The following is a 22,799-nucleotide window of genomic DNA, read 5'->3' as shown; positions in this document are numbered from 1 at the left end:
CAAATTTCATCTAGTGGATACGCTAGGTACTGCACCCAAACAAAATCTTACTGAAAGCTCATTTTTTGAGAAATCAAGCTCACATTCGGAACACAGCTTGTTTAGATTCATGGCTTTGCTTTTCTCACAGTTTTAGAGTAAAACATATTTTGGAAAAATATATATTTCATATAAAATTTGAAAACAGTATTTTTTGTAAATTTTTCATAACAATAAACTTTAAATAACTTTTCAAAGTTCAAATTTCACTTCAGCAATAATCGGTTTTCTTTAAAAAAGATACCAAACTTAGGTCTGTGCTCCAAAGCATTCAAGATTTATAAAATAAAATTTTCAGGTCTATGCTCAAAAACTGAATAAATCAAACTAAAATATAGTAAAATAATTTCATTGTTGCAAAATAATTATATAATTTAAAAAATAATATCATCAAAAAAAGAGAAAAAAAATATTGGTAGTTTTTGCCCGACACATGAAGAGCACCAGAGGGTTAAATACATACTGAATACAATTCAAAGCAAAAACAAACAAAAAACAAACCAAAAAAAAAACAAAAAAAAAAAAACGTTACATCCATCCATCCATCCCATAATTTTCCAAACAGCGTCAACTAGGTTGCTGGAGCATATTCCAGCATTTTGGGCTGAAGGCAGGGAAATACCCTGGAATGATGGCTAGTAATTGTTATGTATGATATTATTAAATAATTTCAGACAGATGGAGAAACTCAAAAATAGACTCCATCATCTGATGCTTCCGATGTAGACAGTTCCATTGATTATTATGTAAGTGATCACATGTCCTGTGCAGACATGGTCTACTCTAAGAAGTTAGCCAATATACAAACTCAGACATGTTGTGGCTTATCAAAACTTTTTTGTTAAATACTAAATTCTGCATTTAATCCACAGGAGCTGCGGGTTTTACAATATTAGTTAATAAACTTTTTCTCAGCCTACATCATTGAAGGCAGGTCTAAAGACACAGCCCACCATACTAAATGATTGTCCTACAGGAAGGGAGAGAGAGAGAGAGAAAACTAGGGCACTATTATCTGGCCTCTTTTTCCAAGCAGAAGCAGAGATTTGTAGACAGCGACGCTGGATTGAAGGGATAGCGTGTTGCCGTGTGACTTTTACGTTTTTCTTAGCGCCTGAGAAGTAAACTAAACTAAAGAATCAATTCAAGGACAAAAGCACTTTCAAACTACGATACAAACTCAAAGCTCACTTATCTTTAACGGTCACCATGCTGGAGGACAAGAAGACCAAGGTGAAGATAACCTTCCTGGTTATCCTTGTGGGCATCTCGTCCATGTTGGCAGCGGTGGTGACGGACCACTGGGCGGTTCTGAGTCCCAGGGTGGAGCAGCTCAACACCACCTGCGAAGCGGCCCACTTTGGACTCTGGAGATTGTGTAAAAAGAGTATCTTCATTGTGGAGGAAGACCCTCAGGGCAAAGGCTGTGGCCCCATCAGCCTGCCAGGAGGTAAGGAAGTTCGCATCTACTGTAAATTATTTCTCATGAACACCATTAGCACACGTCCAATCGATGTAGCCTGAAGGCATGGATCTGTCTTCCACATTAAGTTTTTGGAAGAGCACCTCATTCATCTTAAGTTTTGTAAATGGAAATTGAGGAGCAGAAGAAGCCAAGCCTACTATCATCTTACAAGCAGTGCAAGAAAGTTCAAGGTGAAAAATATTTTATTCTCTCTAAGAGCTCTGCAGTTAAAAATTAACGGGTGGGAGTCTATTCTTCAATTTAAGGGTATATTTTAATTACACTGTTTTGAATTGCTGAGTGAGGTCAGTGACCAGGCTGATAATGAATTTGAACAGGTGCTGATTTGCTGTTTATGATGTCATTTGGTTGTTTAAGTTTATAATAGATAGGTTAAGATGATTTATGAGCAGATATGTGGTTTCGGATTAATGAAAGGCAGATGAGCTTTATCTACCTGTGGGAGATGGGAAATAACTCGAATGTTCTTTACGCTACTCTAGGGACGGATCAGCCTCATTTCATTCCTGCGCCCAAGCTCATGAGGTCAAATAGATTGAGGAGAAGAAGAAAAGAGTATGAAAAATTAAATGCAGTTCACTCATATGACAGTAAAGACTGATGAAGACTGTGTGCATTCATTGACAGAACATTGAATAACTGCCTTGAAACCTTCTCTTCCTGACAATTAACTGTCAACTGCATTTAACATACTTATGTCAACATTCAGGTCTTGAGAAATATAGATGGCAGGATATAGATCAAATGATGTCACAAAAATGATAGTGTTGTGGATGTATGATCATAGTATTGAGTGGATGGATGGAAGAGAGGGCTGAAACAACAGAAACAAGTGGAATGAATAGGTAATTGGATCCAGGCTGTCACCTATTTGATGCAGGGGGCAGTAAAACCAGCATCCTCTATTTGTCACACTTCAGGAAGACCTGTGGGGATAAACAGAGAGATCACTCCCACCATGTGCTCTTGTGAATGTCTGGGGAGAATCTCATCTTTAAGCAAAGCCCCAAGATTTCACATCAGCTATGGATGTTGATGGAAGAAGCACAGCTGCCTGCAGTTCCAATTGGTTTAAACCCTAATTATCCATCTTAGACTTGTTGACAACTGGCTATTACAGAGCACTATATCTCATCATCCAGCATGTAGTATCAGTCTCAAATATCATTGGACCATTTATGGATCTGATGACTATTCATTTGCGGTGTATTGCACACAAAATTGCAAGAGCTTTCTTAAAGCAGAAAGCTTCAACCTGTTTGTAAGGCTTTATGCAATTTCCGGGAACCAAACTTTTCCAGAATTATTCCTAGGTGCTGCAGTGAGAACTCCTGAGGACAAGGAGTCAAAGGTTTGCTCCCTTAGCTAGTTGCTTTGAGCTGTGATCTTTGAAAGGTCAAGACTTAGCTGCAATTAAATAAGATATCCTTAAGTACACCTATGTATTGTGCTTTACTCTCAGGGATATTTCAAATTTAGCCACTCCTTAAAGTGTAAAATGTAAAACAGTGATGGGCGGTTCTTGACTGGAAAAAGCTGCTAGACTTTATGCCGATAGTCAAAAAGTCATAAATCTGTTTTTTAAATTTAAATCTGCCTATGCAAGATTATCAATAATATATATAGGACTAGCCATTATTCCCTCATAGATCTAAACTATCACTTCAGAACTCATTATTATTAGTCAAAGTCAGTAGCGGCTCCTGACCATAAATTTAGGTAGGGCAGATTTTGGGTCTTAGCGCTAGTTTATGATAAAGTTTTATATTGTAATCGCTGAACACATGCAGAACACTTTTGGCAAGGTTGCATTATTCAGCCTGAGGGTTGTGCACTAATGTTGATTGACAGGTTTTAAGTAGACATGACACATGCATAGAATGCTATCTTAATGGAGTATTTATTAGTGCTGGGAAATCAATGCATTCCGAATCGAGAAATGATTCTAGATCAATTCTGAGATTTTTCTGAATGCTTTGCGACTCTCTCTCGAATCGATTCTGTGCTTAGTTTTTAACAGCAGATGGCACTGTGTGCTTTAGAAACAGCCGTACTCTGCTTGCTTCCAATTCCTTACACACACCACTTGAACCTTCTATAAAGTAATTATTCATAAAGTTCGAAAAGGTTGAAGTAAATTACAAGGGTGTTTGCAGTGGTCTTTTTACATTAATCTCACGTCATAAAAGCATTCTGAGGTGCAAGTACATTCTCAGACTCAGCCGAACGCACGAGTACTCTTCTTCATGAGCATTTGAGCGTGTGGTTAAAAACTAGCCTAGAGTGCCGTCTGCTGTTAAAAACTAAGCTCAGAATCAATTCAAGAGAGAATCACGATGCATTTGGAAAATCTCAGAATCAATCCACGAATCGCGATGCATCAATTTTTTGTCCCAGCCCTAGTATTTATTGCCTCCGAATGTTCTTTTAGAATGTTACAAGTTGTGGAGGAATTCCAGTGAGGAAAAGAAAGTCATTTATATTCTCAGAACAAACATAAAACTAACAAAACAGAATTATATAAAAGCTATTCATATTAGCATGTTTAAACTTTCATTAATTTAATACAAAGAACAGACATGCCAACTAGTTACTGACCTGATGCAGACTAATATACACATAGCTGAAGCGGATTGATATTGTCTAGGTCTGGAGCAAGGTTTACACAAGCTAATGTGAAAATAAGTGGGGCAGTCTGACTTCTGCCCCAGCGGCTCTCAATTACAGCACTCTGCAGTTCCAATTTTCACCACAGATTTACATTGGAAAATTGAGTGGTGCTGTAGAGCTGGGAATGACTCGGGCACCTGCTGCCCCACTTAGTATCATAATACATGCCTGCCGAAGCCATATGTTAAATTTGAATATATCCTGCTCACTTAACAACTTAAAATAGTCTAGAAAATCCAAAAACATTTGTTACAGAATGCTGAACACATTTACAATGTGAGAAACAAGAGGTCTATATCTTGGATGAATATTTACATACAGACTGGTCAAAGTCAACATCAGTCAGAATTAAAGGTGCTAAAGAGGATGTTTTGTTTTATACATTTTTGCAATATTACTTGAAACTGTCTTTACTAACTGATAAAAGACTATGTATTAGGTGCACTGAAAGTAATAATATTAATATACATCATCTGTGCACGAGGTAGGGCCTTAAAAACATCAGCCAATCGTTTACGCGATCATCGCGTAAACGATTGGCCCTCTGGCTTGTCAATCACTGCCGTGACGTTCCTTGTGAGAGACGAGCGCGGCTGCGCTCTCCAGTAACTTTCCACACTTCACAGGCGCTGCATGCAATGTTTTTGTTCAGGAGACAGGAATAACAACTGCAGATTATGAGTTACCTGCGGTGAGTCCGACATAATGAATCCAAAAAACACGACACAGCGAATGCCGGTGGTAAACACTCGTGTTCCAATACTTGTGCACAAGTTTTGGGAGGTGTTCCTTTGAAATGAGCTGTGAAGGAGGGGGGCTGTTCTTACGCATGCGCTCATTTCAAAAACTCAGTAACAGTCTTTTGATTCTCAGTCGACGAAAAAATCCTCTCTATCACCTTTAACAAAATCTTTGGTTCGTCAAACACTTCCTGTATGCTCAAAAATCCAGCAAAAACCAGCATGAATTCAATGTTATAGTGTTGGTGTAGCTGGGGGACCAGCAGGGACGTGCACAGGGGGGTTGCTCAGGTTGCCCGGGCAACTGCCCATATGCCCTTCTCCACTCACGTTGCCCTTCCGAGGTGGGAAAAAATAAATAAAAATATCTTACAATGGATGCAGAATTTCACGTAGGCCTAGATTAAAAAAAAATCGCAAAGCCTCGTTCACTTCCATATTCGGGCACCCGTCCGAAAGTGAAAGTCAGTAGGGGAAGGGCAAACTCTGTTTATGTGGCTGCAGCGCTGCACGCGACCGGCACCTGAGCTGAGCCTGCATGAGCGGCACTAGAAGGAGATTGTCGGGTGAGACGACTTAACGTTGTCGGAAAGGTGAGTAAGGTTATAATCTTTAACGAAAACGAACGAAAAAAACGAAAACTAGGTGGGAAAAAACATCGTCGTTAACTGAAATAAAAATAAAAACGAGGCATTACAAAAAAAAAAAAAAACGATAGGCTAACTAACCAAAACTGTAATGTGTGTTTGGCAAAACTAACTAAAATAAAATAAAATTATAGATTAAATGTCCTTAGTTTTCGTCTTTGTCAATGTCTTTCATAAAGCAAAAGTTTAGCTGCATTTCATTTCCCTGCGTCTCTCACTCACGCGTCTCTCTCACATACTCGCGCGCGCACAGCCCCTCCCCTCCGTGCACACCGCGCGCGCCTCCATGAGAACGAGTGTTGGAACAAGTTCGCGAAAGGTTGGTATCTCGTGAAAACCTTTACACAAACACACATTAAAAAGTGGTATAAAAATATTTTTAATTCGGAATATAATTTTGTCAGTGTGTTAATGTCGACCGAGAAGCGATTGCACTTTGAGTTAACTAACAAGTTTGAGGTAAAAGCACTTGTTGTCAATGTCAAAACACTATTAAAGCAAGTAAGAATAATTGACGACGCGAAAGAAAAATAATGCACACCTGAAGTGGTATCTCGTCGAAGCGGAGTCAATTATTCCCTTATACCACGGTTACCACACAAACACGATGATATATTTAAAGGGATTCGTTCGTTTTTGTATTATCGCTATTGTGGGTAAAGTGGTATATAGCCCGTGATTTTTTTTTTGGGGGGGGGTGTTGCCCTTTTTTTAGGTCAGAGCAACTGCCCCTCAAAATTCCTGTGCACGTCCCTGGGGACCAGCATAGTCATGCTGTTCTCAAGCAAAGCTGAACTGGAGTAGCTGGTCCCAGCTTGCAAAACATATTTTATGCTGGTGACCAGCAATGCTAGATATTTCAGCGGGGACTGCACAGTACCAAGACTGTTTACCAATGTGCAGCATGACTTTGCTCTAATCAAACCCCGCAGCTCTCACTTTAGACCATTAGGAGATAAGCAGTTCAATCAGGTGGTGGCTTGCAGTCTTGGCAGACACCAACTATTCCTGGCCCAGTGGGAGAATTTGTGCTGGAAAGGGTTAGAAAGCACCTAACCCCAAAGCTCTGCAGACACCTTACAAAGCACAACCATTCCGAGCGACGTCCCGTGAGGTAAGGTGCGGCCCAGTTCACACTAGTACTGCAAACATCATTGCCTGGGGAGTGGTTAGATTTGGATGGCCTCTTGAACTGCACAGAAGAAGCCATGAGCCAAAAACATAGCATTTAAGCAGTTATATTCCTGCAAGCTCAATGATTCTTGGCTTCACTCCCAGACCCGCTTCTCACAGAGGAAAAAGAAGAGCTATGAGTGTTGGCAAGACTCATCAAGTTCTTCAAGGGAATCTAGCATTTCACACTCATTCAACACTCAGCTCTGTTAAAATGTCTCTCGATCTTTCCAGTGATGTTAATTATGTTAAAATAGCCATTTAAGTGGCAACTTGAAAATGGAACCACCTAGTGGATTCTGATACAGTGTTGCAGGATTTAATTGTTAAAGAACAGGATAGTTCACCCAAAAATGAAAATTTTGCCATTGTTTCCTCACCTACCCCTGTTGACTTTCTTTCTTCTGTGGAACTCAAAGAAGATATTTTGAAGAACGTTGGCAGCATCAAGACATGTCATGGCAGGACACCAGACAGCATTCTCTCATGTCTTGTTACCAAAAGCATCATAAGATTTTCAATGAATAATAACTTAAACTTCAGTTATGTCCTCATGCAAAGTTATTGTATAGCTTCAAAAGACTTGGAATATGGAGTCATATGAACTACCATTATGAAACGTTAATGGTGTTCTTTTGTCATTTGTTGAGCTTGATGGTGCCTAGTTTTAAGAATAAAGAGCTGTGTGAAGACCCACTGCGAATATTCTTCTGTTCTCCGCCGAAGAAAGAAAGTCATTTATTTTGAACAACATTAGGGTAATGACACAATTTTTATTTTTGGATTAACTATTCGTTTAGTACCTTTGTGTAGCAAGGGCTTTATCTCAGTTGGTCAGCCAAACTTCTGCAAAGGCACGGAGGCCCCAGAGGAAGCCACTTCCCTTGTGCGACCCAGATATGAACACTCTTAGCGGGTTAGCTGCTTTAAATGTGTCCTCCTCTTCTCACATTGACCCAGAATCTAACGGTCACTCTGCAAATGGACAAAAGAAGACATCTCTGTTTTCTTGAGCTACTGCTCCATATTTACTGGGCTAAAAACAGCACAGCCACCTAACGGCGCTTGAAAACCTCAGACTAAAGGCAACTTGTCAAGCCCAATGGTCTGTTTGCATGAGCCACAAAATGGAGCGAGCTTTAATCAAGATGTAAAAAAATAAAATGACAGCCACTGCAACCCAGCAATCGACCTCCTCCCTGAAATAAGTGCTTCCATTAACAAACCTGCGAGGTCAATGATACGCCCCAAATTGCTATTTTCGGCTCCTCGTTTTGCTCGGCGGTGCCGCTGAACTGAAAAGACTCTGCTCTTTTTGAGCTTTAGGTACAGTCATGCTAAAAAACAGATCTGCCTACATGCAGAGCAAGGCGCATGGCACAGGTCTCACATTCAATACCTGCCAGGGGAAAAAATATGACAGATTTGTCAAGAGTGGCCCTTTTATCTGGGAATGATTCATGTTCGCTCTGTCCTTGTATGTCTCTGTCAAATGGATGAAGGACGCTGACAGGCCTACTGAAGCAAGACAGGTGAAGAGGACATGAAAAGACATCCAGTGGCTTGGAAAACATAGAGGCATGCCAATAAATCTCTACAAAACACTCAAACTCTCAATTGCTGCAAAGGACTTGAAACGCAATTAAATCAAGTCTCACATCGTGGGATGAGGGTATTGAAATGCTAACGCAGGGTTATTTTTGCCCAGACAACTGACCACGACCCAACACGTGTATTAGCCTACACATGGCAGCAAACATTATGGCCAAAGGCTCTCAGAGGCCCATCGTGAGTTGATATAGTCAAATAAGCTGAGTAAATCATTCTAAAGCAGCACAGCGCGATGCATCCCATTGCCTCGCTTCTGTCAGTCTGCTTTTACTAATAAAGCTAAGACCAGCCTGTTGCTAGGTAACCCATACATAGGCCTCCCCCAACCCCCACTTGTGGTGGAGATTCTTGGTCCAGCGTAACAAACAGCTCCTCTGTCAGTTTCCAATCTCATGTCTTTCTCCCAGCAAAGGGGATGCTGAGGTTTTATGAGTTTAATCTAAAGAAGAGGTTCCTACCGTTTGAACTCGTGACTTTCTCTATTGACCACACGAGACAAAGGACTCATTTTACGATTTTGTGGACTTGTAACCTGATGAACATATGGGCAAGAAGCTCTTTTCTAGTAATTACCCCAAGGGGGCTATATATTAGGAAATTGGGAGGGTGAAATAATAGGAAACAAAGCTTGTTACATTTCATCGGTTAATTTGCCTCCCTGTCCAAAGAAATAATACATCATGTGCATACTTCTTATCTTACTACAGGATCCTGTAATGAACACCAGCAACACAATCACATGCCCTCTGCACGCAATTCAGAATTCATGATCCATTCCACGGACACACACGAATGCCTGGCTTGTTTTCGAGCACCCAGCTATGGTCTCTGGAGAAAACGTCAAGCAGGCTCATTGGTAGTTTGGCTGCATCGTAACGACAGGCTACGGCAGCACCTGCAACCCTCAGCTACAATAACTGTTTTCATCTTGTTTTTCAGTCAAGAACTGCTCGTACTTCAAACACTTCACATCAGGGGAAGAGGCTGAAGTTTTTGAAGTAAAGACTCAGAAAGGTAAGGTTCTCTGCCTTTGAAATCACGGGAGGATATTGCAAAGGTTTCACTTAAACCCAAGCAGAGATGAGTGGATAAGAATTGAATTAGGAATTTAAATGAACCCGAATAAAAATCAAATCTTACGGCATGTTGAGGAGAGTTATAAGCCATCATCTTATTTTTGCCCAATAAAGGATAAATGTCAAACAAATCCCATAAACTTGCATTGAAGGAGTGACCCAAGCCATATCTAGAGAGCAGAATATAAAAGAGGTTAGGAGATAAGTTTATTTTTCCTTTAGGCAAGTAAGCAACCACATAGCAACAATCTAAACAACCAAGAAACCTCATAGAAGCTAAATGCTAAAAACTACAACTTAGCAATACAATGCACCACAGCTAACAGGGAACGTTCTCTGAACTTTGGCTAATGTTCTGGCAAGGTTCTCTCAAATTTATTTACTTCCAGTAAAGTTAATAGAATGTTTGTTACGAGTTAACTTTAATAATGTTCTCAAAACTTTTGCACAAAATCATTATTTATGCAACTTTTTTTCTGAAACCATTTAGTTGGACATTCGTTTTTTTAAATGTTACTATTTGTTTTTTTCAGAATGTTCAGAGAACATTCAAAAGTAACATTAACATAATGTTTTAAAATGGAATGTTTCCTTAATGTTCACATAACCAAGAAAAAAAAGTTTTAACATTTTTTAAATGTTCAAAGAACATTGAGAAGTAACATTTTCATAACTTACATAACTAAACATTTATGGAACATATTTTTGTTAACTGGGAACACAATGAGTTTTGCATAAGCAAAATGACCTAGTATATTTGTTATTTTTCAAAATAAAGTCTTGTTCTTCTTTAGACTAGAACTTAAGAATCCACCAATCACAGGCAGTGCAATCTGGCAACCAAATATGGCCATGGGCATTAAATTTTCCGCCTACTTGAGCAAAGCGCATCTTGGCTATTTCACGCTCTAGCTCGGCCATTGAGTTAAAGAGGAATAAAGCCTTATCTGAATTTGATAAAGTGCTGAATGTAGTGAGACGTGAAGCGAAGCACGAATGCTTCATCACCACACACTTCCTAAGCCACATCCTAAAATGTCAATAGTCATTCACACTATTGATCTGTCTGTATTACTAATTAATGACGTTAAACGCAACATTAGTCTAGAGGTCAGACTGATTAGCCAGATAATCTGAATTAGCACGGTAGATGAAGTCATCCTTCAATGATTTGGTTGTGAGAACAAGGTTTCTACAGAGTTTTATGGTGAATGTGAGTTCTTTTGGTGAAGCAGCTGCATTTAAAACATTGATATTACTAACAAAGAAACCTACCAAAAACACAAAGTGACAGTTAGCTTATGTTAAAAACTGTTGCATTTAGCTTCTCGCTAAAATAACTTGTTTTGAGTTATTTTCTGGGACTACAACATTGCTGAGTCTTAACCATGAAATTATTATTTTAAATTACCTATCACACACCACCAAACACACCCAAAGCTACAAATGGTTTTTGTGTTAAGGAATTAAACAGTCTTTCTTTTTCAGTTAGCATGCTTGCAAATTAGCATAGCACAAATTTACTGATATTACATATTTGAACGTTAGATTTAAATCAATAACAGACTCTTCACTGGTGGTTATCCTGAGCTGGAACGTCAAAGGCAGCAGATAAGGAAAATTAAAGTTCATTTAAAGAGCCATTTGAGAAAAAAAGAACAGGGCGCTTAACATGTAAAATACCATTATGAGTATTAGCAACAAGCATGTTTGCAAAACTCTTAGGCACAAAGAAGGGTAAATTTTGTATATTGACAGGATTTTTAGGAGCCAATATGTGAGGCAATTGCCTAACTTTAGTTCTATGGAAACTGCCGTATTAGGGTAAATCTTGTGAGAAGTCTGCAGAATCTAGGATTTTGAAAGAGACAGGATTCTCTGTTAAACATAATCAGAGATATGTTCTAAAAGAACAACTTAATAATAATGATTCCATTAGATCCCATAAGAAGGCTCAGACTCACTGTATGATTTTCTTCTGTCAGAGTACAACATCTCAGCTGCTGCTATCGCTATCTTCAGTTTGGCCTTCATGACCCTGGGCAGTCTCTGCCTCCTGGGGGCTTTTGGGAAGGGCAGAGACTACCTATTGAGACCAGCTGGAATGTTCTTTGCTTTTGCAGGTAAGCACAATGTAAAACTGAATTTATACTTTTTTGAAATTTTTAATGGTTTGTATGACTTCTAGTGTCATGGAACAGTGATGGTATCTGATGGTAATATCATAATTCTCTCATGTACAATATTCATGTATTATAGTTCAAACGGTAGCACTTTATTTTACAGTCCTGTTCCTTACTATGTATTTATTATAGTAATTACAATAACTGGGTAATACCTAGGTACTAACCTTGAAGCTACCCCTAAACCTAACCTTAAAGGGTTAATGAAATTTCTGTCATTTATTACTCACCCTCATGTTGTTCCAAACCCATAAGACCTTCGTTAATCTTTAGAACACAAATTAAGACATTTTTGATGAAATTTGAGGGTTTCTGAACCACACATAGGCAGCAACAACATTGCACCTTTTGAGGTCTAGAAAGGCATTAAATACATCGGCCAATAATGAATCGGCGTTTGGATGTAAACAAGGAATCGCTGCATTGCGTCAACTGCGTAAGAAAACTGACATAGAAAACATGAAATTATTGAATAAAGTCATTATTTGTGCAGACAAAAAGTATTAAAGGATTAGTTCACTTTCAAATTAAATTTTCCTGATAATTTACTCACTCCCATGTCATCCAAGATGTTCATGTCTTTCTTTATTCAGTCAAAAAGAAATTAAGGTTTTTGATGAAAACATTCCAGGATTTTTCTCCTTATAGTGGACTTCAATGGAGCCCAATGGTTAAAATTACAGTTTCATTGCAGCTTCAAAATGTTCTACATGATACCAGAAGAGGAATAAGAGTCTTATCTAGAGAAACCATTGCTCATTTTCTAAAAAAAAATAAAAATAATAATAATAATATATGTTTTAACAATAAATGCTCATCTTGAACTAGCTCTCATCTTCTCTATTTGAATTCCAGCAGTGTAGACACTACTAAGTGTATTACTGCCCTCCACAGGTCAAAGTTTGAACTAGTTGTTATATACTTGCACTAGCATATTGTATATGACAATTTAGTTCAAACTTTGACCTGTGGAGGGCAGTAATACACTTAGTACTGTCTACACTGCTGGAATTCAGATAGAGAAGAAGAAGAGAGATAGTTATAGTTAAAATGCATAGAGTTTTTTAGCTTGTTTTTTTTTTTTAAGCAATGGTTTCTCGTCCGGGATCGCTGTAAACTGTAATTTTGACCTTCAACCGTTTGGGTTCCATTGAAGTCCACTATATGGAGAAAAATCCTGGAATGTTTTCATCAAAAACCTTAATTTCTTTTCGACTGAAGAAAGAAAGACATGAACATCTTGGATGGATCAGGAAAATTTAATTTGAAAGTGAACTAATCCTTTAATATCTAAAGCATGCTACAAGTGCACATTGAATACAATTAAGCACATTTCTTAATCACAAGGGTGAATCTTATATATTTACACAATAGCAGTTTAGCAGTTCACCAAATGGTCAAGAGCCCTGCAGGTCAATAGCAACTGAGAGCATTTATACATATTAAATGACTTGCAGGGTGGTGTAATTCAATGCTGGTGAATCAATAGTCTAGAAACCCCAGACACCAACCACTAAACCACCAACTTTATTCTCCATTTAACCTCTGTGACCTTCCTCACCCTCACAGGCCTGTGTATCGTCATCTCCGTGGAGGTCATGAGGCAGTCTGTCAAACGCATGATCGACAGCGACGAGACCATATGGATCGAGTACTACTATTCGTGGTCCTTCGCTTGCGCCTGCGCCGCCTTCACCCTCCTCTTCCTCAGTGGCCTCAGCCTCCTCATCATCTCAATGCCACACATGCCCAGAAACCCCTGGGAGACCTGCATGGATGCCGACCCCGAGTCCATAGACTAGTATAGCGTCCACCGCAGAGTAAGAGCGCAACGCAACTGACACAGGAGTCATACTAGCAGTGTGAATGACAACGAGATGCACTGATGCATTGCATTTATAGATGATGATAGTGATGCATTGATGCATTGCATTTATAGATGATGTTAGTGATGCATTGATATTTTTAACTAAGCATTTACACAGACGTCTAATTATTTAAAGGGATAGGTTATCCAAAAATTATGTGGAACCACGCAAGTGTTTTTTAAATTTGTAAAGATTCGTCGAAATTCCCCCTTTTGTGTTCCACAGAAGAAAGTTATACAAGTTTGTAAATACATGAAAGCGAGTTTCCATTTTTGGGTAAACTATCCCATTAAGATCTACATGAAATATCTAACATGAATTTTGTATGTTTATGGTATTCAGTAATCTGAAAACATTCATGCTTCTTATATGCAATAGATGACAGCTTAGAATGTATATTTAAGGACTTTTATAAGTTTCCAATCTGTCATTTCTGAAACGGTGACATTAAATGTGCTGATGGATGAATGTAAAAGCATATTGGATCAGCAATGATATCCAGTGATGTATGATCAGTTTCAGCAAATACAGATTGCACTTTAAAGTGAGGTAATCTAAATGCATTACTAGTACAGGTTCAGGTAATTTAATCTGTGATATATTCCTTTACTCGTATCACACTTGAACTTCCTGCTCTCAGTGATCTGCCTCAAGAAAGACTGTTAAAACCCCTCAAACATTTTTATTTGTTGATGTTTTTACTATTGAAACAGGAAGCTGGGACATGCTAAAAGTTTGTCCCTTTTTTAAATAGCCAATAGCCTTTCAAAACATGGTTTACTACTTGCTGTTGCTAGTTTGAGGCAGGTGGTATTCATAATTTAGAGGGAGGCATTCTCAATCTAATATGATTCCATGTTTGGTTCATTTTCTGAAAAGAGAGGATTTAAAATGAGTATATCTGCTTTATGTTAAGAAGTGTAATGAAACCACTGAAATCCACAAAATGTTCTTATATAAATTCATACATCAGTATTCAGTGAGGTTATTTTGTTATTCATACATCTTTGTGATTTAGCATTGTACTTGAGTATATTAAACTTAAAGTTTAAAATGCACATTGCCACCTGACACAGGGACATTTCGGTTTTCATCTTCCTCAGTGCTTGATACAAAGTGATACGAATTGTAACGATGGCGTCGATTTTATCATATCAATTCGAGCTGAGTCCTCATCCTTTGCTTTGTAAGCGATTTTCTTTGTAAGTGAAGCGTCCTCTCGACATGTCGACAACACAAACCAAACTCTTCCAGGCCTCAGCTTCAACTACAGTGTTTGAGGGTTAAAAGTAGACTTTGCTCGCAGGCAGCCAATAAAGACCATATGTTGGCATTATGCAAACTGTTATATTGCTACTAAAAGGAAGTGAGACTGGAATTGCCGACGACTCATTTTGGCAGTTCGCTATATGCAAGGATATGCCACGTTCCAGGCAACCCGTAACCTGTGTTTTTCCAACCTTCTACCCGTGAAAGTGCACTGGAAGTCAAACTGTGACTTTCCACCCGTGAACTCGTACTAGATCAATGTACTCCCAGTTCCGCACTTTGACGTCACATAGCCCACGAAACAATAATGGCAGCCCCTACCATTATTGGACTGCAAAGTTTCCTCTACTAGTTACAGCGCGAAATAAACATGAATGAACATCAGAAGGTATGTTGAAAGATGAACGACTTACTGAATAATGAATAATGTCTCATGTAATTGCTCAATTAGTGTAAAAAAGCTAACTTTACTTGATTGTGTCTGATGTTCATTAAAGCGAAGCTGTCAAGCTGGGCAAAGAAACTAACAAAGAACAAAATATACTGGGACGATAGGCACATTTTATAGTGGAGTATCACTACTTTTAAATATACATTACTTTTAAATATACATTGCAATCAAATTAATAATAATATAATAATGATACATAATACACACACGATTATGTATTACAATGTTATGTTTCTGAAACGATAAGTATGTCGTAGAAATGATTGTAAATGCGCATAAGCCCCTTATGGTCCGGCATTATGGTTTGTTTATAGCTAACACAATTCCTTGCACTCAGGCAGTTTGGCGTGACTTGCCTGGAACGCTACAGAGTCGTGAGTCGTGGTTTGAAGTCGTGACTTACGGGCTCAAAAACCTGCCTGGAACGCAGCATTACTTCCTGGTTTTCGATAAATCAGCTCAGGCATTTCCAGTAAACTTTCAGCTGTCAAGATGTCATTCTGCACTCGCTGCCCTGCTTCAAGATCTGCCTTAGATCAACATTTTAATCATTCTCATTTTGATGAATCAATATCGATTCTTAAACCCCAAGAATCGTTCTATTGCCGTTTTCAGTTGAAGAAAGAACAAACTCGTGCCTCCCATCCAATATATTTAAATAAACTTCGTTCCTTGTTACTTTTGATATTAAACGAAGTTTCAGCTTTCGGAGTATATCAATTTATTATGAAATTAAAACAATAAATACCGTTTTGGCGCTCTTTTAAGTGGCGCGAAAGATCGCTGTTCAAGAGGACTGGCAGTGCGGATCAAGCAAAGTTTCCTCTTTACTACTAGTTACAGCGCGAAATAAACATGAATGAACATCAAAAGGTATGCTGAAAGATGAATGACTTACTGAAATGAATAATGTCTCATGTAATCGCTCAATTAGTGTAAAAAAGCTAACTTTACTTGATTGTGTCTGATGTTCATTAAAGCGAAGCTGTCAAGCTGGGCAAAGAAACTAGCAATAAAGAAAGAACAAAATATACTGGGAAGATAGGCACATTTTATAGTGGAGTATCACTACTTTTAAAGGAGGACCAACATACCTTGTGTAGAAACGAATGATCCATTTCTATCGTTGTTGGTTAACGGAAGGGAAAGTGTAAAAACTGATGTACCCAGTTGTTGTTCTCACAATGTCTTTTCCATCTCATTTTATGTTTGAACAATTAAAAAATTAATGCTAGGCCTGACGATTTAACCGACTATATTCTGATTATAAGTATTACACTATTGATGCTGTTAAAGCTACCTCAGAAAATTGAAGATACAGCCACACAAGTTACGTTTCACCGGAAGTTTTTTCAGCTGGCTTATATTATTGCGGAAAGTTCTTAAGAACATTCCATGCATATAGTGGATTCAGAATCGAAAAACTATTTGTCGTGCAATTCGATCTATGAAACTTCCAAGGCATTTTACATAAGCAAACAGCTATACACATTGCATTGAAGGATTAGTTCACTTTCAAATGAAAATTACCCCAAGCTTTACTCACCCTCAAACCATCCTAGGTGTATATGACTTCTATCTTTCTGACAAACACAATCGGAGATATTTTAATAAATATCCTGACGTATCCAAGCTTTATAATGGCAGGGAATGGGACCAATGAGTATGAGCTGAAGAAAGTGCCTCCATCCATATCCATCCATCATGAATGTGTACTCCACATGGCTCCGGGGGTTAATAAAGACCTTCTGAATGAAGCCATGTGTTTGTGTAGGAAAAATATCGTAGGACGAGTAAAGCTCAGGCTAATTTTCCATTTGAAAAGTGAACTAATCCCTTAAAGATTCTCTATGCTGTGGCCAAATAATGAACAGAATTCTGATTTAAGAATAATGAATGTTGATTTTCTGTATGTTTACTGCTAATGTAGTTCCATAGCACTAATAAATCAGTTTGCTTCACTGTTAATAGCTTCATGAAAATTACCAGTTTGTTAGCTTTCTACATTTTCCCAGTACTAATAACCTTTTCCTGAGCATTATAGCTCTCATGATGGTTCATTTTTTTAATATTCTGATCAGGTGAGCACAAACAACTCTTTGTTGCTTAATGAAATTGAGCATTTTGATTTCTGGCGCATCATTCAATAACAAGCAGAGTCCTTGAAAAACATTTTTTTCCCCCATGTATTCGCAAACATAATAAAAATGTACTAAAAGATGTCTATTTCATTGATAAAGCTTTTTTTTAATTCATTTTTTTTTTTTTTTACATTCTACATGTGGAAGTGGTGGTAGAATAATAAAAGCACACAATTGTCATCTCGTATTCATTTATTCATATGTACAGGTTTGAGAAAAGTTTGTCTACATCTATACAACTTTTTATAATATTTTTTTTTTTATTCAGAGTCAGTTCACCACTCAGCTGCAAGCACAAGAAAACACACCAAGAAACTGAACATCATAAAAAAATGCCAGCTGGGAAAAATCACTTCAACAAGTTTTACTTCTGGGAGTGGATGCAAAGAGAGCGGACATAATTACAGGAAAGACAGGCAGCTGAGTGGTCAGCTAATTCATGGTGTTTTTAAAAATCTTTTTTTCATAAATCTTTTTTTTTTTTTGTTATTGATTTTTTTAAACGTTTTTTCCCCAAATGTTTTGGTGTTTCATGATATATATATATATTTATATATATGCTGATTCGGTTTGTAAAATCACAGATGCCAAACTGTAAAAGAAACAACTAGTACTAAAGCAAGTAAAAAATAATAAAACGCAAAATGTCTAACTATTCCACAAAATCAAAAGACATTTTTATAGTTTTTTTAAGATTGTTATTCTATTTTTTTTTTCAACAGTTTTCCTTTTTAACAGGTGTATATAGTTCATATATATTGACTTACTTAAAATACGTGTAATAGCCATTGCTACTGTTTGAACTGCCTATGCTAAGTTCCTGTAACAGAGAGATGGGGTCACTGTTCTTCTTGACCTGCTCAGGCAGCGGGCGGGGCTTTGGAGGGGCTCGGAGGGCGCTGGCGTAGGACATGGTCGGGGGCTTGGAGTTGCCGGGCCCCTGGGGACCCCCTGGGCTGGTGTTGCCTCCTCCTCCTCCTCCTCCTCCTCCCGGGTCCGGTGGGGTTTGCTTGCTGGGCATGAGGGGTGGGAACTGTCCGTGGTGCTGCAGAGACGCGGTGCTAGCGGGGTGAGGAGACTGCTGGAGACACTCGGCTTTGACGTGCTCATCCGCTACAGTCATCGCCTTCGAAACTGAGGAACAATTAGCACACATCGTTATCACTTCAACACCACAGGGTCAAGTGTCAATTATAACCTCTTTTATATATAATGAAATCAAATGTACAGGGGTTAATGTGATCACAGATAAAGACAAATAACCTTAACAACATTAGTGCTCATTATTAAACAAGCATTTTGCTTGGTATATTTCTCTCTCAAGTGACTAAACGCTGTTTTTAAAACAACACTCCACTTTTTTTGAAAATAGGTTCATTTTCCAACTCCCCTAGAGTTAAACAGTTGAGTTTTACCGTTTTCGAATCCATTCAGCCGATCTCCGGGTCTGGCGGTACCACTTTTAGCATAGCTTAGCATAGTTCATTGAATCTGATTAGACCATTAGCATCTCGCTCAAAAATGGCCAAAGAGTTTTGATATTTTTCCTATTTAAAACTTGACACTTCTGTAATTACATTGTGTACTAAGACAGAGTTTTAAGTTTTAAATAGGAAAAATATCAAAACTCTTTGGTCATTTTTGAGCGAGATGCTAACGGTCTAATCAGATTCAATGAACTATGCTAAGCTATGCTAAAAGTGGTACCGCTAGACCCGGACAACGGCTGAATGGATTAACTCTAGGGGAGTTGGAAAATGAGCCTATTTCCAAAAAATGTGGAGTGTTCCTTTAAGGTTGATTCTATAGATGTGATGATTGAAAATAGTTCTACAATATTGCAAGAAAAAGAATGAACAATATTGCTACATACTGTATATGAATATATTACCACAACTAGTGTTATTTTAGTATTATTTATATAATATTATAGTATTTATTAATATTTTGAATTAGCTTTATTTTTACATTATTTCCAGTTTTCATTTTAATTTTAGTTTTAAGTTTCAGTAATTTTGTTATGTTTATGTGCATGACAATGGAAGCCTCAACACATTCAAGTTGCAAATGGCCAAGCCGCTCTTACGATAAAAATAAGGTGGATATGATGATGAGAATTTCTAACCATCCAATATTACTGGTTAAATGAGTAACTGCACTCAAATATCACACAAATCTATCCTACACATGCAAAGGTCAATGAAACGCACCTAAAACCTCCCTGTGAGGGACGAGGTGGCTCGCTCCGTTACATGGAATGTTGTGGAGAGGAGCGGGGCTCGGGCCAGGCCCGCTGCTGCCTAGCCATAGGTCTGCTGAGGGGTATCTGTAGGAGGGTGTGGGGTGGTCCTGAGGATCCAGGCTGTCCGGATAGGGCTGTGGGGAGCTGGAGGAGATCCTCCTCTGGTACAGAGGCCGCCCAGGGCCCCGTGGTTCATACTGAGAGACAAAAAATGAGCGTGAAACTAAAGCAATCAAAGAGATACTTGTTTGTATACATTTTTGTCCAACTTTTCAATTAAAACTTAAAAAACAGTGTGAGTTTATTTGAATGCCAGAGATATGTAGCCGATTTTTTATTATTTTTTGTCCATTTTCAGCTTATTTTTATATGCCAAATCACACAAGTAGCAGAAGACGTCCAAACAAGATGTACATTTTGGAAAAAGCCTTTTTGAAGAACAAATCTTGTATTTTATAAAGATTTTTTTTAATGCTTTCATATTTTAATTTTTGTATTGAAAGTATAGTAAATACTGGTAAAATGTACCACCAGTCACATTGTACAAAATTAACCCTTTTGGGTATACCATAAAAACAACCTATAGCCCATCTGAATTATATAACAATTAGGCTATCCATCTCATAGTGAAAACCACGTAAATTACCAAAATTTCATTAACAGTAGAAGTGAAATCTTATTGTAGTTTTGACATCTGGGTACCATCTTACATTTTAAAATCCTGTACTGGGAAAGTTTGGTCCTGTCAGCATGGCATGCAAAAATGACAGTCATGCAGCTCTTAGACGGCAAGCTTTTCTTTGACTGTTAGTGTTTTTTTTTTTTTTTTTTTTTTTTCACTGGATAAAGTGAAAGTGAAGTATATAAAATAGACTTTAAACATCATGATTGTCCCACGATTCTCCTTACTAAACACAATAACGTAATTTACTATAGGTTCTGACAAAAACGTTATTTGCTGCAGTCCATTTAAAATTATTTATTCAAATTAATTAAAGTTTGAGTGAATGATTCAATGACTTACTCAAAGACTTCTCTTGTTTCATTACTGGATGAATCAGCATTTCTGAACAAATCTCTTGAATGAACGATTCAATGCCAAATACATTTTTAATAGTCACTTGTCGCCACCTACTGGTATAATGATGTAATTGATAAAATCTTTATTTGAAGCGTTAACTTACTTTCAAAGGGTGATTTACTCTATTTTTTTCGCTACCCTTGACACCAGTGTTTTATCCAAATTATAAAATCCCAGTACTACTTTGATAAATTGAATATTTGTAACATTGAATGTTTGTAAAATTTAGATAATTGTAATAATGATTCTGTGAGATTGAAAAGACTGTTTGCGAAGTTGTTTCATACCTGTACATGACAACTGCTCTTTCTGGCTCAGAAAGCAGATTTGAATGTTTGCTGTGTTAAATTTCATTTTTATATATAAATTTCCACTTAATTTCACACAGTGTCAGCCACCTTTTACAAGTGGGTATTACTGATGTATTTTATGTTGTATAATAAAATGCTGAGCTTGTGTTCACCACAGACCTTATTTCAGACATTTAACCAAAAACTCATTTAAAAAACTCACTGACTTAAGGACGATGGAACTGGAAATGCTAAAATGCTTTATTATTTCTGAGTTTTAGTACTCATTCATGGACTTTTCCTCCAAAACAAATTCAATAATTCCTTTAAAACTTCTCCCTTACAGCAGTTAGAGCAACAAAGTGATCATAATTTGTTCATTTACAATGGAAATTGTCAATTTGAGGCAACATTATGTTGATGAGAATTCAACTTCAACAAATATGCAGTGACTGCAAATGGGAGTACAGACAGCGAAGCAGTGAATGAAGTGTGGGAACAATTTAACAGAACAAAAACACCCCTCACCTCTTCTACACTGTGCAGGGTGCTCTGCTGGGCCTGGAGCTGCTGTTTCTGCTGCTGGTGCTGCAGCTGCGTGAGGGGGCCCTGCTCTTGCCTGTGGGCCATTGCCTGCAGGCCAAAGGGCATGCCGTGGCCCAGCACGTGGCTCTGGGGTAGGCCAGGGTGGGGCCAGTGGGCCTCCTGGAGGAGGTACTTGACCGGAAGAGGCCCTGCTGTGTGCTCGGGCGGCAGGGAGAAGGAGGCCTGATTGAAGGCTTGGTGCTGCTGGAAGGGCTGGCCACCCATGGGCATCTCTCGGCTGGTGTCGGGGTATGAGGGTGGAGCTGGAGCTGGGAAGGGACTGGGGCCGGAGGTGTGATTTGTAGTAGAGGAAGAGGGAGATGGCAGGTCTCCGGGGGTACGGGGCTGGACTTGACGGTACTGAAGGAGGCGAGACTGAGGAGGGGGCATTTCGGCCGGTTCCCGCTGCTCATAATGCTCTTGAGGGAGCATTTCGCGCAATAGACCAGGATATCTGGAGAGAGAGAAGGAAGAAAAAAACTCAGGAAATAGTCAGAAAGCCCAAAACCACAGAATAGCCAAAGTTTTCGGTTCCCCCAAGAAAGTTTGTTTACTCAAAAAACATAGGCCTTCTACAGAGAAACCTTGCATTCGCTCACAAAACCTTGCAAGAAATCTTGCGTTTGCTGGCAAAACGTTTGTTCTCCTGAGAAACTTTAGTTTCTCTGAGAAACCTTCTCCCAAAAAACATTGCTTTCGCTCGCAAAGAATGCAAACACCTTTTTCAGGGGAATGCAAAACATTTGTGAGAGAACGCAAAAGCATTGCCAATTTTGATCAACATTGATCAATTTTTCCTCCCACCTCATATTCCTTTCCATCAGTATGTCTCAAAAGTATCAAGTTATCACATTGAAAATAAATAAAATTAATAGGGGTGTAACGGGTACCTTATGATGGTTTGGTACCTAGGTATTGAAGTCACAGTTAGGTACGGGTTCTGTAGGGGGTTTGGGGGGGGGGGGGGGGGCGCTAAACTAAACATTATTATACAGTGGAACTAACATGCTGTGGACAGTAAATGAAATGCTGAGGTAAATGTATTGGTACATGAGATATTCTCAAGCTGTTTTATTGATGTCTTTCTGGAGTTAAAAACACTGGTTGAGAAATTACATGCACATCTAGATCGTCTGTTCTTCTGTGCTTTTTCCTGTTGTAGCGGTTAACAAACAGCATTGCATTACCGCATGCACCCCTTTCTGGATTGGAGTGTGGATTGCCTGTATTTGTTGTCTGACTGCATG

The 22,799-nt window shown here is 38.5% G+C and overlaps 2 protein-coding genes across 3 annotated transcripts in view; one reads left to right on the top strand and one right to left on the bottom strand.

Annotated features, from left to right (window-relative positions):
- The first annotated feature begins 950 nt into the window (after positions 1–950).
- On the top strand, positions 951–14,138 carry cacng1b (calcium channel, voltage-dependent, gamma subunit 1b). 2 transcript variants are annotated; one of them, XR_007184483.1, is made up of 5 exons: positions 951–1,489; positions 9,306–9,380; positions 11,428–11,565; positions 13,195–13,527; positions 13,565–14,138. XR_007184483.1 is itself a non-coding variant. In XM_048186926.1 (4 exons), the coding sequence occupies exons 1-4, from the start codon at positions 1,249–1,251 to the stop codon at positions 13,425–13,427; spliced, it is 687 nt and encodes a 228-aa protein (XP_048042883.1). In that variant the 5' UTR covers positions 951–1,248; the 3' UTR covers positions 13,428–14,138. The 2 variants fall into 2 exon arrangements, 1 of the variants encoding a protein (XP_048042883.1); XM_048186926.1 differs by having other exon boundaries at positions 13,195–14,138.
- A 3,393-nt stretch (positions 14,139–17,531) lies between these two features.
- Positions 17,532–22,799, bottom strand: part of helz (helicase with zinc finger) — a 63,290-nt gene continuing 58,022 nt past the window's right edge. The window contains 3 exon segments of the mRNA XM_048186872.1: positions 17,532–18,488; positions 19,565–19,793; positions 21,496–22,006. Coding sequence (XP_048042829.1) covers positions 18,118–18,488; positions 19,565–19,793; positions 21,496–22,006 — 1,111 coding nt within the window. The 3' untranslated portion in view covers positions 17,532–18,117.

This window comes from Megalobrama amblycephala, linkage group LG1, assembly GCF_018812025.1.
Source record: "Megalobrama amblycephala isolate DHTTF-2021 linkage group LG1, ASM1881202v1, whole genome shotgun sequence".
NCBI lineage: Eukaryota > Metazoa > Chordata > Actinopteri > Cypriniformes > Xenocyprididae > Megalobrama > Megalobrama amblycephala.
This window is presented reverse-complemented; position numbering and strand designations above follow the sequence as displayed.

Bases quoted from the DNA above. Each gene is read 5' to 3' on its own strand.
- cacng1b (XM_048186926.1), top strand. From the start codon at position 1,249: ATGCTGGAGGACAAGAAGACCAAGGTGAAGATAACCTTCCTGGTTATC. The intron at 1,490-9,305 runs GTAAGGAAGTTC...CTTGTTTTTCAG, and splicing joins CCCCATCAGCCTGCCAGGAG to TCAAGAACTGCTCGTACTTC. The intron at 9,381-11,427 runs GTAAGGTTCTCT...TTCTTCTGTCAG, and splicing joins TGAAGTAAAGACTCAGAAAG to AGTACAACATCTCAGCTGCT.